Here is a 16,291-nt window from a genome sequence, read left to right as displayed (position 1 = left end):
TGTTTATTTCGGTGGGCGCTGCTGCTGCTGCTGCTGCTTTTATTTTTTTTCCCCTCCCCACCCCCCTTCTCCCAGCCTCTCTCTCTTACTCTCTGACTGGACTGGCAGCTCCTCTTCAAACGCCCCCTTTAACAGCAGCCCGGTCATTCTCCAGGCGCCAGCTCATTGGTCAAACTGGCCTCATCAATCCTGGCGTCCCCCTAAGAGCGGCTAATAGCGGCTCGAGCTTCTCCGGGTCCTTCCCGCCTCCCCCTCCGGCACCAAGGCTGGGCGGTGGCGGCGGCAGCATAGCGAGCAGCAGCGCCGGGCTCTGCCCCCCCCTCCCCCCCCAGCACAACCCCACCCCCGAGCTCGGCCACAGGGAGAGGCAGAGTGGGGCTGCCGCAGCTCCAGCCACCAAGTGCGAGCGAGGCTGGAAACGGGGGTTTTATTGAAACCCCTTTTTCGCTGTTTCTTTTTGCTGGGGAAGCGAGCGGGGGAAGAAGCAGGGGAGCCGCCAGAGCCAGCCTGCCTCTGCCCGTTCCAGTTTTCCTTCTTGGGGGAAACAAACAAGCAAAACAAGGCGCTTAAAACATGAACTGGGGGGGGGGGACGACCTGCCAATACTGCCGCTCCCCTCCCCCTTTTCTCTCCTCTGCTGCAAAAGCAAATTCGCCAAATAATCGAAAGGGACAGAGAAAAATCAAATACACTATTGATAACGGTGCTATTTCGTCGGGGGGTGGGGGAGAGGGAAGAGAGAGAAAAACACCAAACAGCTATTTGGTGTTTTAAACCACTTGTATAGAGCGGAGAGATCAGACTGCCTATGCATGTGCATTGCAGAGCAGGGGCTATAGGGCTTGATGGTTCCTTTCTAATTTCTAACAATAACCGCAACAACAAAACTTGCTGTTGTTGTTTGAAAACCGTATTATTAGAGGGCAGGAATAATAACAATAAATAATAATAAAAAGCAGCACACTATACACACCGAACAAGTCCGCTTCCCCTCCCCCTCCACTAAATAGATGTCTGGCCCCTGGTTGGGTTTGTTTTGCAGTGGCTGGAAAATAATCATGTTGGGGCCAGTATCCAATAAACAAGGCGCTTTAAAAAAATAATATTTGTAATACTGACCTTTCTGCACTCAACCTGACGTTTACACTCTAATCATCTCTGTGCTCACCAGAGAGAATCAACCCAAAATGTAGTGGGTTTTTTTAAAGAGGCGGAATAAATACTCTTACCAGCGACATTCCTATCACTCCTCACGTTATTGTGTACTGCACCAAATACAAGTGGACTTTGCGTGGGAGGGAGGGGGGATTTTATAATGCTCTGCTGATAGATAGATAGATAGATAGATTAGATTGGATAGATGATATTACAGTGTCTAACGATATGTGAAATCAAAACAACATTGCAAACAGCTTTTCTCCCTTGATTTGGTTAAATTAGTATTTCCCCCCTCCACTAAATGGTTAAAAACAATTAAAACCCTTCCTTGGAACAAGCTGAAACATAAAAATATCGCTGGGTTTATTACTCTTCGTAAAACGCGAGGGGTTCCTTTATGAATAACAGGAATTCCTTCTAATCTAAAATGATCGTTAAAACCCACAAACTCCAAATGTATCTAGACATACCCCTCTGTTAGCTAAAACCCCGAGCCCTTCTTCCAAGCCGTCCCTTGGTCATGTCTTTCTACGTGGGAGTGCTGCTCCCCGAAGTTCTCTTTCCAGACTGCAGAATTCATGCATTTGCTGTCCTTGTATTGACCCTACAACCTATATGGCCAGACAGCAAACAGATTGTATTGTCCTTTCCCTACAACGCTTCAGAAAAGAGGATTTGAGGGATGCCCCTTGAATCAGAGCTAGGGAGATAGAGCACAACTTGGAGGTTATAGTAATCTATAGTGTCTGCCTCCGGAAAACCGAATAATCATAAACACTGATAGCCACATACACTTACTTATTTAGACCACTTTTCAGCAGAAGAGTTTAAAGGAAGATTCTGCATCTAAGAAAGGAAGAGCCCCCAAACATGTCAGAGAAAAATATTGTGTTAAACATATTTCATAGTAAAACAATGTTAACATATCCAAATGCCTACCTTTCTTTCTTTCTTTCTTTCTTTCTTTCTTTCTTTCTTTCTTTCCCATTTCCAGATCACCCTGCTGCTGTATGCTGGCTCTGCGGCTTCAGGCGGCTGCACTGGGACAGTTTGGGGAGAATTCGTTAATTCCAGCCGGAGACCCCGCAGGCTGGACTCTCTTTGCTATTCTTTCAGGGCTCCAGTTCTACTCTCTCTGCAGGAAACAGAGGAGCTGATCCAAGTTCAAAGTCATGTCGCCGTCCCCTCTAAGAAGTGCTTTATTTCTCTACGAACCGCAAAACCCCTTTCCCCCATGTCACAGGGTGAAAAGGGAAAAAGAGAGAGAGAGGGGAAAAAACCTGCAATCGCTTTCAGGGCCTTTGCCAGAAATGCAGACTTAAGCTCATTCTTTAGAGGGAAGACAGCGGCCAGTCAAACTCCCTTCTAAACTGTTTCAGTGAAATAAGTTTTTCAACAGGCTTGCGGAGGTGACCGCAGTGCAGTGGTGTCAGACCCGCAGAACAAACAGCCGCTTCACATTTCCCTGTTTGTAAGTTTTACGTATTTCTCTTTAAAACTACACTGCTCTTACTATTACCGATTGCTTATGCAGATAGGGTGTGATAGCAAGGGATTTTTCCTAACTTCGGGTATTGTCTTCGTCTTTTATAATCTTCCTCTTCCTAGGAATCAACGTTCAAGAGGACAGTTGAGTATTAGAATGTAAACTCCGCTAGATTTTCCCCCCACTAGATTGTTGTTTACATTGGGAACTGTGGACTAGTTGTAGTATAAAAGTTGATATGGAGATGTGCATAGAATGTATGGTTGTGTGAAGATGAATTTCAAGGCGTGCCTGTACCGTCTATTTAAATGCATATATATTAGGGTTAAGAAAAATGAAATTAAAGATTTAAAGTAGAGATAAGATGCGCACCATTCAGTACAAAATCCAAGCTTTGTTTCCTTATGGAGGGAAGAGAAGGAGTGTAGAGAGGGAGATGATGCTCTGTTTAACCTGAAAAGAACAGAGCAATTTAACAGAATCACTTGCACCGTTGTCTGTATCACAGACACTCATAAATTCAACAAGATCATCAACAGGATATTAAGTTGCAGGTTACCTTTGATTTTGCCGATCTTAGCCACTTCTAGGCCGTTCGACCTATGACCCGTGAAGACCACATGTGTTGTGTTGTAGCCTCCCTCTGTAAAACACACTTTGGAACAAAAGTTCTTTGTCAGAGTTTAATAGAAGTGTAATGTAAAAGAAAAGGGAAATAATGAAAATCTCAGCCAAAGTTGTAACTTTTAAATGCCATTTCTTAAAACCCACTACAATGTATAGGGAACCTACAAAGGAGCACCTTTCTTTCATACCATTAAAATTTATTGTTCTCTCAGTTGTACTTATAAAAAGTTCCTATATAAAAATGAATTTGCCAGTGATTTAGTGATGCAGAGTACAGTGGATTTTTTTAAGGGATGAAGAATCGGCCAAGTAACAGCGAATACTTGGACAATATTTTTACAGTTGTTATTGTGCTACTGCATCACACTGCAGATTTATTTTGTCACAGGAGACACTCTGAATTCCCTACCAGACTAGGAGTATTTTTATAACCGTAAAAATAAAAACACCGAAAACACTAAAAGCAAGATGTTAAACATGAATGTGTAATTTGACTGACATACCTTTTTCATATGGAGGTTGCCTTATAAATGCTAGTGACAGCAGAGCAGCTTTCCAATAAACTGCACTATTATTGCGATAGACTTTGTAATACAATTTATGCTGTCATTCATAAATAACAATGCCATATGGTAACCATATTGCTTATACAAGTAAAGCCTTCAAAATGTCACCATTTGATTTATCTCAACAGCTTCTTCAAACGTTGACGTTCAGATATAGAGAAAAATACGCCAAATTTTGAACTAATTTTAATAAACACTGTGCCATGTAAAACACTATTTACTATTAAAAAAAAAAGTTTTAGGGAATAAATCAGACTATTAGAACTATGACATGATTTTACTAACTGGTAGTGTATTGAAAATTATTGCTTTTCAAGTTTTGTTGCCATATAAAAATATACTTTAAAAATATCATTGTAGTTCATTCACAATATGTTTATATTATAAATTCTCTTGATTTTTCAAACAATATCATCAGTCCTTTATCACAAAAGCATTTAGGACTAAGTGGATACTATTCAATTAAATACACTCAATTTGTATTGTACCATCATGATGACTTCTACCTTCATTTGGATATATTAAAAGAGGCTATGGAAAGTTGGCGTTTATTGTTAACAGCTGAAGTTTAAAAAGAGACACAGCATGTGTAAACTATATCCAGTTGAGCACTGCATCGGGGGAAAAATCTAGAATCCCAAAGTCTGCTGCTTTTTTACCTTTAGGTCATTTCACTATCATGTATTTATGCAAGAACATATGACGTTTAATCTTAAACCCTCGCACTGCAGTGTGACCAAAAGTAAATCCTCCATGTTCCGTACTCTTTTGTGGTAACCAAAGAAGTTGTACTTCTAGAAATCATTGCTAATAGAGTCCTTTCACTGATGGACTGTACTGTGCATTCCACACGTATATAGTACATCCATTCTGTAGCAACAGAGACCAATCGGTTTGATCGCATTTTCACTAACTTGCAATACCACCCAATACAACATTTAATAATAAAAAGGCGTGTGTAAAGAGAACTCTGTTCTGAAAGAAACAGAAGGGCCTGTCATGTATAAATATGTCATCGTAGGTATAATGTACAAACAAATCATACCTTGGCTTCTTTTAGTCTGCTATCTGAATTTGGGGAACTTGATGGGATGTGAAACAGGGTATGTGTGAGCGCATGGATAATCTCCACGTCAACAAATACTTTCCGTTTATTATCACATGTGTGTTTGGCGGGGTTCTTTCCACTTGTTCTATTGGTATCAAATAATTATTACCCATATACTTCACCCATAATGGGGTTGTGACTCTTTCTGCACACACATGTTTTCTGATAAGAGTTTTGAGACCATTGGTGCATCAGGCTTGAACTCTGAGGACTCCACCATTATTAGTGTGAAAAGCCTACCATAGAATTAATACTTGAAACCATTTCCAATCTTAGTCTCCCCTCGCAGATACACTCTGTCGCATTTTCAATATCTTGCCTGTCAGAAAGTAAACCTGGCATAAACCACGCCTGACTGACGATAGGGTAATTTGCGTTGCAATAAACATGGATTTTCCATTCTGTACGTCTTTTCCCTTAGATCAAGAACAAAACTACAAACAAAGCAAAGCTGCCAGGAAGCCGTCCTGTTCACTTCCTTTATCGTTTATTAATTACCTACATCCATTGGAAAGAAACTTGTATCTGTTTAATAATTAAGGGCGTGCAATCAAGCGTTATGCTGGAGTCTCTGTGAATACAGCCTTACAAGGCGCGAGGTAATGGAGCAGGGGAGCACCTTGTAAGAACGTGGGGCCGCCCTGACAGACACACCACTGCATGTGTATAAAACTTGCAGTGGTTTAACCAAGTCTGGCGCTGAAGAAAGTTTTGGGGTGTCTTGTTGACTGTTTTGCTAAAAAGTAATCTAATTGTATGTAGGGGGAGGGGTAATCTACTTTAGTTTTGGTCTACTAACAGGTTTTAAGGACTTGTTGAGAAAAGCTTGAATGTTAATTGTTCCCCAGAAGGTTTATATGTTATAAAATATTGTTCTCTTTTCCCTAAATATCAATAAGACGTGCATTAAAGGCGACAGTTTATAAATGGTGCTCGTGCTCATTAGCATATATTTACATAATGCAACTATCAACAAAATATTTAAAGCAAACATAAAAAAGCCAAGATAATTATATATTTTGAAGTGGAATCTTTAAAAAATGCTTCAAGGCTTAATAGAGTTAATTTTGACTTGTATAAACTGCCACCTGAGCGTTTATTTGTAATATTTATATTGGACTAGTGATTCACCTGTTCACCAGAGTTTAAAGGGCCTGTTGGGTTTCTAAAACTCTCTGGAGATGCAGCTGTTCGTGTGTACGTATATGTGCATACCCACAAACATACTGTGTCTTTGCGATTTTCTGTGTACTCATATACATAAATATAGCACAATATGTATCTTTAGGACAATTTAGGCCTAATATGAAATCATATTAGTAGTCCTGGATGGTAATGTATTTGGTTTGAATTATTTTTTTTTAATTCCAGAGTCCAAAATCAAAGTACCTGAGCAGTCGCCTACATTTTCCATGGTTTATGTTTACTCAGAGGTTGACGAATTTTCATGTGATCATGTAAACGTCTTTCTTGTTTGTCGGCGTTTTTCTGACTATTGTTTAACCATAAAATATTTTCTTTATTTTACAGTCCCCATAAAATGAAATTGATCAGGGAGATATATTTGAATTAAGACATATTAAATCGATGACAGATACATATCATGCTGTGTTTAACAAGAGTTGTACAAGGAGGCGTGTACAAGATACCGCATAGCTGCGATACTATTATTCACGTTTACAGCTTGTCCTCCATGCATTCACCCATTAAACCATTAAATCTCAGTAATTCAATAAAACAAAGTGCTTAGAAATTTTGTAAAAAGCCATTTTGAAGAGAAAAGGTTTTATTGCATAATAAAAACACCAAGCAGCCCATTTTAAAAGCAAGGGGTTGTTTATTTTTGTACTGTTCTTCTAACCTGACTAAAATCCCAAAAGATCTTCAGGAAAGGGCTGAAGCTCGTTTTTGGAGCAGGTTTCAAACACTTTTGGCAGGTGAATGAAACAAAGCTACACCACGGTGCGCTGCGCAAGCCCCAGTCTGATGTAGTGAAATGTAAAGTGAACTCTTGTGTTTCTGAAGTCATTATGGTCCAAATTGCGCTCGCTATACCCACCCTCAAGCGGGACTCGCAGAAGCACCACAGGATTTTCTTAAACACGTGTGAAAAATAAACAAGCAAAATAACCCGAATTATTACCTAATCGATAACACTTTTGTCAGTAGCACTGGTTAGATGGGGATACTCTGAACTAAGATGACAGTTCTCATGTGATCCCCAGTTCAAAGTTTTCTCTCATAACATTAAAAAGGAGAGTTTCTTACTTGTACGTGTACAGAAAACGGAAGGTTACGTGCAGTGTTTTCGTTTATTTGATTTCTGTATCTAATGACCACTTCACTGCACTTAGCTTCCGCAGGGACACGTCACTAAAGAAAGCAAATTTTATTGAGTACAGAATGTACGCCAACTTTAGCACCAATTATAACAATCATACTAGTTCTTGCTATTTTATATCTGGCTGCTTTAGAAGACAGTAACTTCTATATTTTATTTGTTTTGCAGAAGAATTCAGCATAGCTTTCCTTGTAGCACACCAAAATAGGGACATCAACCTTTCGTGTTCAAAGGATAGTCTTATCACTTTATAATTTATTAAGAACAAGTTAACGGATACCCTAGAAGCGAAAATGTCTCAACTTCGCTTCACTTTCGAGGATCAGTATAAAAATGTTTGCCATCTCGGCCAAATTACGTAACAGAGACATCTGATTAACACAGCCACAACGTTTCAACCTAAAGGAAACTTTCAATATTTTCTTCGACTGTTGTGCACCTGTTTATAAAAATCGATAAGAACAAACAATTAATAGCTTCTCTTTAGAAGGTTTCACAGGTTGTATACAGCACAAAGTTCAGAAGGTCGGAGGCTTTTAAATTTTAAGAACAAGCATCATGTAATGTATCCATTCTATCAAACTTTTAATGCCCTAAAGGAAAAACTAAGACGTAACATTATTTTATTATCTGATGACTTCATCAGCTATTTTTTGCAAAGACTCTTAATGTATTTGTGAGTTTTACTGAAATGGTGAGAAATGAAGGGACCGATCTAGCGTTTTTTATAAAATATGCTGATTGTGGGTTCTTTGTAGTGCCATATGTAAGTGAAAAGAGTCTCAGATCCTCTTGTATCATTCCAGCCACTTTACCTGAGAGATATACCGCGCAGTTATTTTGCCTGATTGTGAATAGTAAGTGTTCTACATCTCCATATAAAGCTCGAGAATACACGTTGAGCAGACCCTTCCAAAACTCGCTTCTACCATGTGCAACATGCCTTTTATTTTATTTTATGTTATTAATTAAAGAAATTACAGTTTTAATTTGTGCTGCTTCTGCAGTTAATGTCTTGAATACTGTGCTTTATTCTGTAATCAGTACTTAGAGTGTAAGTTTTGTCTTCCAGTGCTGCATCAGGACATTATTTCCCCGGAATTTAACAATCTCCTCCTATTCAACGAATGGCTTGGCTTCTTTCAACAGTTGCCTGAATAACTGTTCCAATTGGCAGAGTTGTGCTGAACAGAAGAACACAGGAGTAAAAATGCCTGCAGCCTGAAAATAAACACAGAAGCACATTGCTGAGGGAGCTGAACGAGCCATAAGGGTGTGTGTGTGTGTGTTTAAGTTGTAAAATCTCTTTCCCAGAATGGCTGGGAAGCCCAGTGTCCCGTGATTGAGTAAGTGTGTGTGAGAGCGTGTTTGATCCCAGGGCCTTATTTCTACAAGGCGAGTAGCCGGCATGAGACGCTTGGCTTTGGCACGCCGGCTGGCACTCACAGGTTCAGCGCTCACTTTCGGCCAGCCCAACTTTGGGAAAGAAACCAGAGGGGGAGAGCGCGTAAGGGCGGGTCCCCGCTGAGCAGCCGGCCTGAAAGGGAGCCAATCGCGCTGCCCTGGCCTCTGCCAATCACTCGGCTCCCTCCAATCCCACCAGTGCCATTTCCAAACTCTAGTTCCCACTGTGCCGCTCAAATGTGGTGAGCGCTCTGCCAATCGCTGGAGGACAGAGTGGGGAAAGGAATAAGCGGAGTTAGGAGCGGAGACAAAAGAAGTTAAAGAGCCGCTTAATATATACATGTTTTTGAAGGCGGGCAGAGGGGAAAAAATAACAACAGTGAGTGTAGATGGGCTGGATTGTGTAGTTATGGAGCCCCCTTTGAGCAAGAGGAACCCGACACTGAGATTAGCGGATTTGGCAGCGGCTCAGCCCCATCCTCATCAGAATATGACAGGCTTCCCGGGGCTGGGGAGCCACCACGTCCACTCCCACCCCGCCGCTCACCTCCACCCTGGGGAGATGGGGAGTGACCCCGGCGTGGCCCTCACGCCATTCGGACCCGAGCACATGGCCCAAGCGAGCGTCCTCAAACTCAGCCCCTCGCAGCATCCCGAGGCGCAGACAGCGGCCGCCTTTGCCTCGCCGGCAGCCCAGAGCGGCGCCGCCGCCGCGGTCAGCAGCTACCCGGCCGGCCCGGCTCCCCCGGCTCCCCACCCGGGCTACGCCGCCAGCAGCGCCGGCACCAGCAGCGCCAGGGACTTCATCCTGCGGAGGGAGCTACCCGGCGCGGCCATGCACGGGGCGCTGGGGGAGCCGCACCCCGCGGCCAGCTCCCCCCACCCGCACCCCCACCACGGCGTGTTCATCTCCGCCGCCGGCACCTACGGCCCGTCGGACGGGGCCGCGGCCCACGCGGTCTTCCCGGCGCTGCACGAGCAGCCGGCCCCCGGAGGCCACCACCCGCTGAACGGCCAGATGCGCCTGGGGCTGGCGGCCGCGGAGCTGTACGGCCGGGCTGAGCCCTACGGGGCCGCCTCCTCGCTGCACGGCTACGGCTCCCTGGGCTTGAACGTCAACCTGGCGGCCGCCAGCCACGGGCACCACCCGGCCCCCCACCACCACCCGGGGGCGGCGGCGGCGGCCTTCCTCCGGTACATGCGGCAGCCCATCAAGCAGGAGCTCATCTGCAAGTGGCTGGAGCAGGAGCCGCCGCCCAGCGCCGCCGGGAAGCCTTGCTCGAAAACTTTCAGCACCATGCACGAGCTGGTGAACCATGTCACCGTGGAGCACGTCGGCGGGCCGGAGCAGAGCAGCCACGTGTGCTACTGGGAGGAGTGTCCCCGGGAAGGGAAACCTTTCAAGGCCAAGTACAAACTGATCAACCACATCCGCGTGCACACCGGGGAGAAGCCCTTCCCCTGCCCCTTCCCGGGCTGCGGCAAGGTCTTCGCCCGCTCCGAGAACCTCAAGATTCACAAGCGCACTCATACAGGTGGGTATTTCCCCCGCTCCCTCTGCCTCGCTCCCTCGGTGGGGTTGTTTTCTTTTCCTCCTCTCATCACACGGCCATTCAAACATGTGACTTTTTTTCATGAATAAGTAATTCAGGAGCACCCAGGGCGCGTTCACACACACACACACACACACCATCTCTTTCTCTCTCACACACACACACACCGTCTCTCTCTCTCTCTCTCTCTCACACACACACACACCGTCTCTCTCTCTCTCTCTCTCACACACACACACACACTCTCTCTCTCTCTCTCACACACACACACACACACCGTCTCTCTCTCTCTCTCTCTCACACACACACACACCGTCTCTCTCTCTCTCTCTCTCACACACACACAGAGAGTCTCTCGCGCACACACACAACCGCACAGCCAATCCCTAGACCTGCAGCAGAAAATTCAAGCCGATAAACACCTAGAGCTAGGAAATTAGGCAGGGCCTGGGAAACAGCACGCCAGGAAGGAGGAGGTGAAGACCAAGGCCAGTCTCGCCAGGCCCCGCTTTCCCTCGTGGAATATGAGGAGCGGGGATCTCCCACTGCAGACCAAATCCCACCCCACCCGAAAATCCCGGGTGGTGTTTCCGCGTCTGCGCTTCTGGAGGGAGGAGGGGAGCTTGTCCCAGGCAGGGTTTCAGCCGAACGACGCATGGGAGGGTTGTCCCAGGCAAAGTTTCATTTGAAGTGGGAGGGTGGGGGTCCAGGGGGGCGCAGTTCCTCTTTAAATTAAGCAAACGTGTTTGCTAGGGGCAGTGAAAAGACTTGAGCTATAGGGGGTTTCACTGGTTAAATGCTGATCGTTTAAAGGTTCCAAGATGAGTAACATTTGGTGTGTTTTTTGGGGTGTGTGTGTGTGTAAAGAAGTTTCTTATTGTTGTTTTGAGGAGGAAACTTCAAAGCAGCCTCGTCACAGCGCAAGTTGTGATTTTAAGATGTCTAAGTTAAACGTGGAGAAACAGGCACCCTTCACTTGTAGGGAAATCCCCAGTCAGCCTGGGTCCCTCACTAGAGTTTTGTTTATGGGACTTGTGTTGGTTTACAAATAGACATTTTGGTTTAGGTTAACTCCCCACCCCTCCACCCCCCCACCCCCAAAAAACCCAAAACAAAACAAAACAAAAACCTCTGAGGAAAATGAACGAAGTTGGGATTGATAGTTGTAGACAAATATTATTCCTTGGAGGATAGTTAAGGAAATGGAGTTTACATAATTGCTTTCTTGATTTATTGTGTGTTGCTGCAAAGAGAAAAGCGGACAACATGCAACGTGTTGTTTCAATGTAAAGCCAAATGGCCCATGGCTGAAAGGATTATAGATTTTATCTGCAGAATATGTCAGACAAGAGTCCAGATGTACGCGCAGAGAGATGAGGACACCCAGCCCTGGCTGTTCAGTTCCGAGCCAGGAAGGATTGCTGCTGCAGGCAGGCTGACAGCTTTTTGTTAATGGCATTGCGGACAGAGTGAAATGCTGGAGGCATTTCCGAGAATCCTTGTTTCCCTACCATGTTTTTGAAATGTATCTCTATCCATCTGTCGCGATGATTTGGAAAACAAAACTTAAACCCGACACTTACAGCTCCTTGTCCCTGTCACAGTGCAAGGCGGTGGGGATGGCTCCTGCATATTAAAAGGGAATGGTGCCAAATCCTAAAAATATGATTTGCAGCTTGGGAGCCGTCTCGTATTTCCAGTGCAGTGAGCAGAAGGTTGGAGTGCGGTTGGGGAGGCAGGGAGAGAGAGCGGAGCAGGCTTATTCATTTATCTTTGTAAAAAGAAACCCTAAACAACAACAAAGGGCGGCCCACAGAGCACGTTTCCCCTTTTGCAATTAAAAGGGAGCTCAGATTTATGACTCGGGAAGCGCATTCCCTTTCCTACCGCTGCTCTCAACTTTTCCCGTGTGGGAGAAGCTGGAGTAACATTCGACAGTGCACAAAATACAGCGCCGCTAGAAACAGAGTTTGGGGACTTGAACCTTGTCGCTGCTATCAGGACCGGCTGGGTTCCGCTGGGTTTAATTCCCACTCTGGCATCCTGTTTACAAAGCAAGGGGCGATTTTCGGGGTCAGCTCTCCCTGGCAGTTGAGCCCCAGGATGAGGCGCCTTCTCTTTCTGGTCCGATGGTCCGCAGCGGATGGGGAGCGGGCCACGGCTGGAGAAAGAGGCGGCTGGGCCTTGGCCCTTGCAGCTTCTCTGGATAGTGGCCTCCAATGCAGAACAGAGAGACATCCAAATGCAGCTGTAGAAACTTACGGAGACACACACGCAGAGTGGGAAACACGCACGATCACTGATCTCTGTGCACTCCAGTCCACAGAGATGCACACAGTGAGGTACAGCAGCTCTCACACACGCGTACAGAAGTAAATCCACACAAAGATACACAGAGAGACTGATCTCTATAGATACCGAGTGGCACGCAGCTGTAAATAAATATACACGGATACAAAGACCCACAGAGATCGATATAAATAAATACACACTAAAATACACTTACACGGGGAGAGAGACACACGGAGAGATCGATATAAATAAATACACACTAAAACACACACCGAGATACAAACGGATACCGAGCCGCACACACAGAGATATGGAGACAGAGAGCGCGTGCGAGAAGCTCAGAGACTGGCACACACCGAACAGTGGCACAGAGAGAGAGAGAGAGAGAGAGAGAGAGACTGACACACATACTGATATCAGAGACACACTGACACACATACACAGAAGCCACCGGGGAGGCCATTGCAAACCAGCAGCCTTCGAGAAAGGAAGGAGGATGCAACAGACAAACTGCCCCTTCTGGGCTGCAGCAGAGAAAGAAAATCTTCCCTCCAGCCTGCTGACAGCCCGGCCCAGGCAAGGAGGAAGGGGTTGTTTTAGCCCACTCGGCCCAGGCTGCTCTTTGCCAGGACCATCTCATAACGTGCAAACACATGTCTGCACAGAAGATTTACTTGTTTTAAAGACCCAAATCTGAAAGTCAAATGAAAAGATCAGATAATTACCGTAGCCTTATGTTTACCACTTAGATCTAATTCAACAATGTACAGTCAAAGTGCGCTAAGGATTTACTAATTATTCATTCTTAGTGTCATTGTTTAAAATAACCACAGTAATTTTATATTTAATTATTAGTGGATTTTGTGTGTTTCTTATAGGCCCCCAGACAGGAGAAATATGTCTATAATTTGAATTGTCCCCCCCCCTTCTTAAGCTGCACTGGACAATATGATCCCAAACTATTTCGGTCTAATAGCTTAAGACTGTAACGCGTAACTAATCCATTATCTCAAACAAAATATTTTATTGATCCCCGAAGATGTTTGCTTCATAATGTTAATGGAACATATGGCTTAAAACTGTGGACCCTCAACAGGAAAGTGTTTAGCATTATCACTCTTTGGCAATAAATAAACAAATGTTTTCACAACTGTGTTTTTGTGCACGGGAAGAACTTTGCAAAGATGCACTTGTGTATCTTCAAATCCTTTTCATCTAGCAATGTTAAACTGGAACAATCTGCAAATGGTTAAACTCTGACGTAAAGTCTCCGTCAGAGTACCAAATATATTTGATCACTGCAATCTAGGTGTCCTTGAAAGAACCATTTTCTTTTTTTGAAACACTGATGGAACCAATTTTTAATAACTATCCCTGTGTCTGACGCAAATAGTACAAATCAGTTTATCTGTCAAATAGCTTTTCTTAAGAATATCCGGAGTGCACATTACAATCGGCTATGTAAACCTAATATTTTTGTAAAACAATACAGATGTAGCGAAATTTTCCAATAGATACGCTATTTTTCAGATAAAATGAACAGATAAAGTGACTTCATCTATGTTGTGAAATCCTTTTCAGTGGGAAGTGTGAGTGCGCGAGCGCTTACGTGTATACGAAAACTGCATTTAAAAAGGACCAGATTGGTTTTCTTAATCAACGTAATTTCTGGAGTAGGAGAGAGATAATAATGTTTGTTTTGTGTGGAGTTAGATATTTGCTGATAGTTGTGACTAAGTGCAAATGTATCTGAACGATTTCAAACTGAATAACTTGATTTGGAATTAGAATATAGAAAGAAATGTTTGAATAGCATTAAAAAAAAAGACAGTTATCAAAAGTGTGCTTGTTTTCAATTAATATTTTATTGTAAGATTATATAATTATACAAAAAGTAGTGACTAACAAGGTTTTCTTCAATAAAACTCGAAGTGCTTCCACTGCGGGGGCTAGAGTACATTGTTATTTTTGAAAATGTAGAACAAAATATATATGAAAGTTTGCGTCAGACATAATCTGGCATAAAACTTCAGCATTTTAAATAAATGTTTGCAGTAATGGTGTTATGCATTTTAGATATATCAGATTCACGTGTAATATGACAGAGAAAAAAAGTTACTCTACTAAATTATATTACATTTGTAATAAAATGATATGGCACATTTTTCCCTGTTATCTCAATAATAGGCATTTACACATCCCTGATTCAAGAACTATGGGAAAGAGTTTATCTGGAGCACAGCTATATGTAACAAAATACACATGATCCAAAGTATTGTATTACAGGACCCGGTGGAACTTAAAGGTATGCCAGACAAAAAGGCCTGAGGCTGATTTTCACAACCACTTTAACTGTTAAGCAATGCGTAAAGCTATTAAAATAGATTTGCTATAGATTTTTAGACACAAATTAGCCTCAGGTAAATAGATACCGTAATAGCAGTCCACTGTTGTCATTATTACTGTCTATTGCTATTACAGTATATTATTCTCACTAACGTGCAGATTGTGAATAAAGGTTGATAAATATTGGTCTACATTTAAAGTATGGCCTGCAAAAATCCGATGTTATGGTTATGTGCTTAAACAGGTGTTATTTTTATTTCCGAAAAGGAAAGATTCTCCATATACTATAAACCATTGTGAAAGGATTAGGACAAGATGTGCCAGTCTATAGACAAAGCCACCCCTAGATGACAAATGTATTGATGGGGGTAGTTTTGTTTGTTAATGCATCATTTAAATTTTTCATTTGCAAGAGAATTTGTGCATGGAAAAAGTAGACACTTCATGGTTCTGTCTGAGTCTTTTTGAAAATCATAGTTAATATTTCACAGTTTACAAAATATTATTCATTTGACACCAGTGCAGTCTGAACTCTCCGGCAGGTATAACCTTATTTCCCAACCATATCACGAGTCTCCTAATGACAAGCACAGAAACGATTTGCAGTGAATTTTTCCATGGGGACCCGTGTTTTATAAGAGCTGTGAAATGTTCCACTTAGTTGTTTGTTTTTAAACTAACCATAGCTCTGACCTGAAAATTAAGTGACCAAGATTTAGGATTTCTCCCCCAGAAGATAATTATTAATGTTTTCAATTGTAGGAGAGAAGCCTTTTAAATGCGAATTTGATGGCTGCGACAGGAAGTTTGCCAATAGCAGTGACAGAAAGAAACACTCCCATGTCCACACGAGTGATAAGCCATATTACTGCAAAGTCAGAGGCTGTGATAAATCTTACACGCATCCCAGCTCTTTAAGAAAACACATGAAGATACACTGCAAGTCTCCACCACTTTCTCCTACACCTGGATCTCACGGTTATCAGTCTGCAGGAACCCCCCTAGGTGCTCCCCTGTCCCCTGCCCAGGACTCAGCCAGGGGCCGCTCTGCCAATCTTTCCCCTCAGGTCACCAACCTCAATGAGTGGTACGTCTGTCAGGCCAGTGGGGCTTCTAATAACCTTCATACACCTTCCAGCAATGTAACATCCTCTGAATCTGAAGATGAAGAGGCTTATAGAAACTCTGATACCAGAACTAACCATTAGAAGAAAAACAACAACAACAGCAAGTTTCTGACTTGGGAGTACTTGGACCATTCTCCTGAACTGTAATGACACAAAGCTTGAAATAAATGGATGGCATAGAATTGCCATCATGTTGAATCGCCGCTATTTATTCAGTATATAAAACCCTATGGTGTTTGTACACTTAACTAATTTAATTAAGACACTTGGACCCTTTTATAAA

At 43.3% G+C, this 16,291-nt stretch overlaps 1 protein-coding gene across 1 annotated transcript; it reads left to right on the top strand.

Moving 5' to 3' along the window:
- Positions 1-9,030: 9,030 nt before the first annotated feature.
- ZIC5 (Zic family member 5) lies at positions 9,031-16,089 on the top strand. Its single transcript, XM_024205363.2, has 2 exons — positions 9,031-10,225; positions 15,644-16,089. The coding sequence occupies exons 1-2, from the start codon at positions 9,031-9,033 to the stop codon at positions 16,087-16,089; spliced, it is 1,641 nt and encodes a 546-aa protein (XP_024061131.2).
- The last annotated feature ends 202 nt before the right edge of the window (positions 16,090-16,291 follow it).

The sequence above is a fragment of the Terrapene carolina genome, unplaced genomic scaffold (assembly GCF_002925995.2).
Source record: "Terrapene carolina triunguis isolate 2854851 unplaced genomic scaffold, T_m_triunguis-2.0 Scaffold21, whole genome shotgun sequence".
NCBI classification, from domain to species: Eukaryota; Metazoa; Chordata; order Testudines; family Emydidae; genus Terrapene; species Terrapene triunguis.
Note: the sequence above shows the minus strand (reverse complement) of the source record. Positions and strands in the feature narration are given on the sequence as shown.